Source organism: Dendroctonus ponderosae, unplaced genomic scaffold (genome assembly GCF_020466585.1).
Source record: "Dendroctonus ponderosae isolate FM_Combo_2020 unplaced genomic scaffold, Dpon_F_20191213v2 Dpon_F_20191213_586, whole genome shotgun sequence".
Lineage (NCBI taxonomy): Eukaryota > Metazoa > Arthropoda > Insecta > Coleoptera > Curculionidae > Dendroctonus > Dendroctonus ponderosae.
The window spans coordinates 4,052-4,686 of record NW_026018801.1 but is presented as its reverse complement, the minus strand read 5'-3'; the positions used below and the strand labels follow the sequence as shown (position 1 = coordinate 4,686).

At 42.4% G+C, this 635-nt stretch overlaps 1 protein-coding gene across 1 annotated transcript in view; it reads left to right on the top strand.

Annotated features, from left to right (window-relative positions):
* LOC109532708 (DNA mismatch repair protein Msh2) overlaps positions 1-635 on the top strand; it is a gene marked incomplete at both ends in the record, with an annotated part of 4,433 nt that extends 3,798 nt beyond the window's left edge. The window contains 1 exon segment of the mRNA XM_048667148.1: positions 1-635. Within this exon segment, the coding sequence (XP_048523105.1) occupies positions 1-635 (635 nt within the window).

Genomic DNA, 635 nt, shown 5'->3' with positions numbered 1-635 from the left:
CCGGAGTCGCCGTGTTAATGGCTCATATAGGTTGTTGGGTGCCCTGTGAATATGCGGAATTGTCTGTAGTTGATGGTATATTAGCAAGAGTGGGTGCAGACGACTGTCAGTTGAAAGGCTTATCCACGTTTATGTTGGAAATGATAGAAACGTCCACAATAATAAAAACGGCCACGAAAAACTCGCTAGTAATCATCGATGAATTAGGACGAGGCACTTCAACCTATGATGGTTGCGGAATTGCCTGGGCCATAGCAGAGCACTTGGCCATGGAAGTAAAATGCTTCTCTCTATTCGCAACTCATTTTCACAAAATAACCAAATTGGCTGACACATGTTCTACGGCGGGGAATTTGCACGTATCTGCAGTTACTTCAAATGATGCTATTACTCCTTTGTATCAAGTTAAGGAGGGTCAATGCGATGCTAGTTATGGAATTCATTGCGCGAAAATTGCCGAGTTTCCTTCAGACGTTTTAGAATGGGCATCTGAGAATTTGCGCCAACTTGAACACCAGGAAGGAATGAAGTTTATTAGAGACCTTGATATTCCCATTAAAAAGAAGATAATAGAGGATGGCGACAATATTGTCAAAAACACACTGCAAAAGCTGAAAACAGCAGTCGAGGATGGA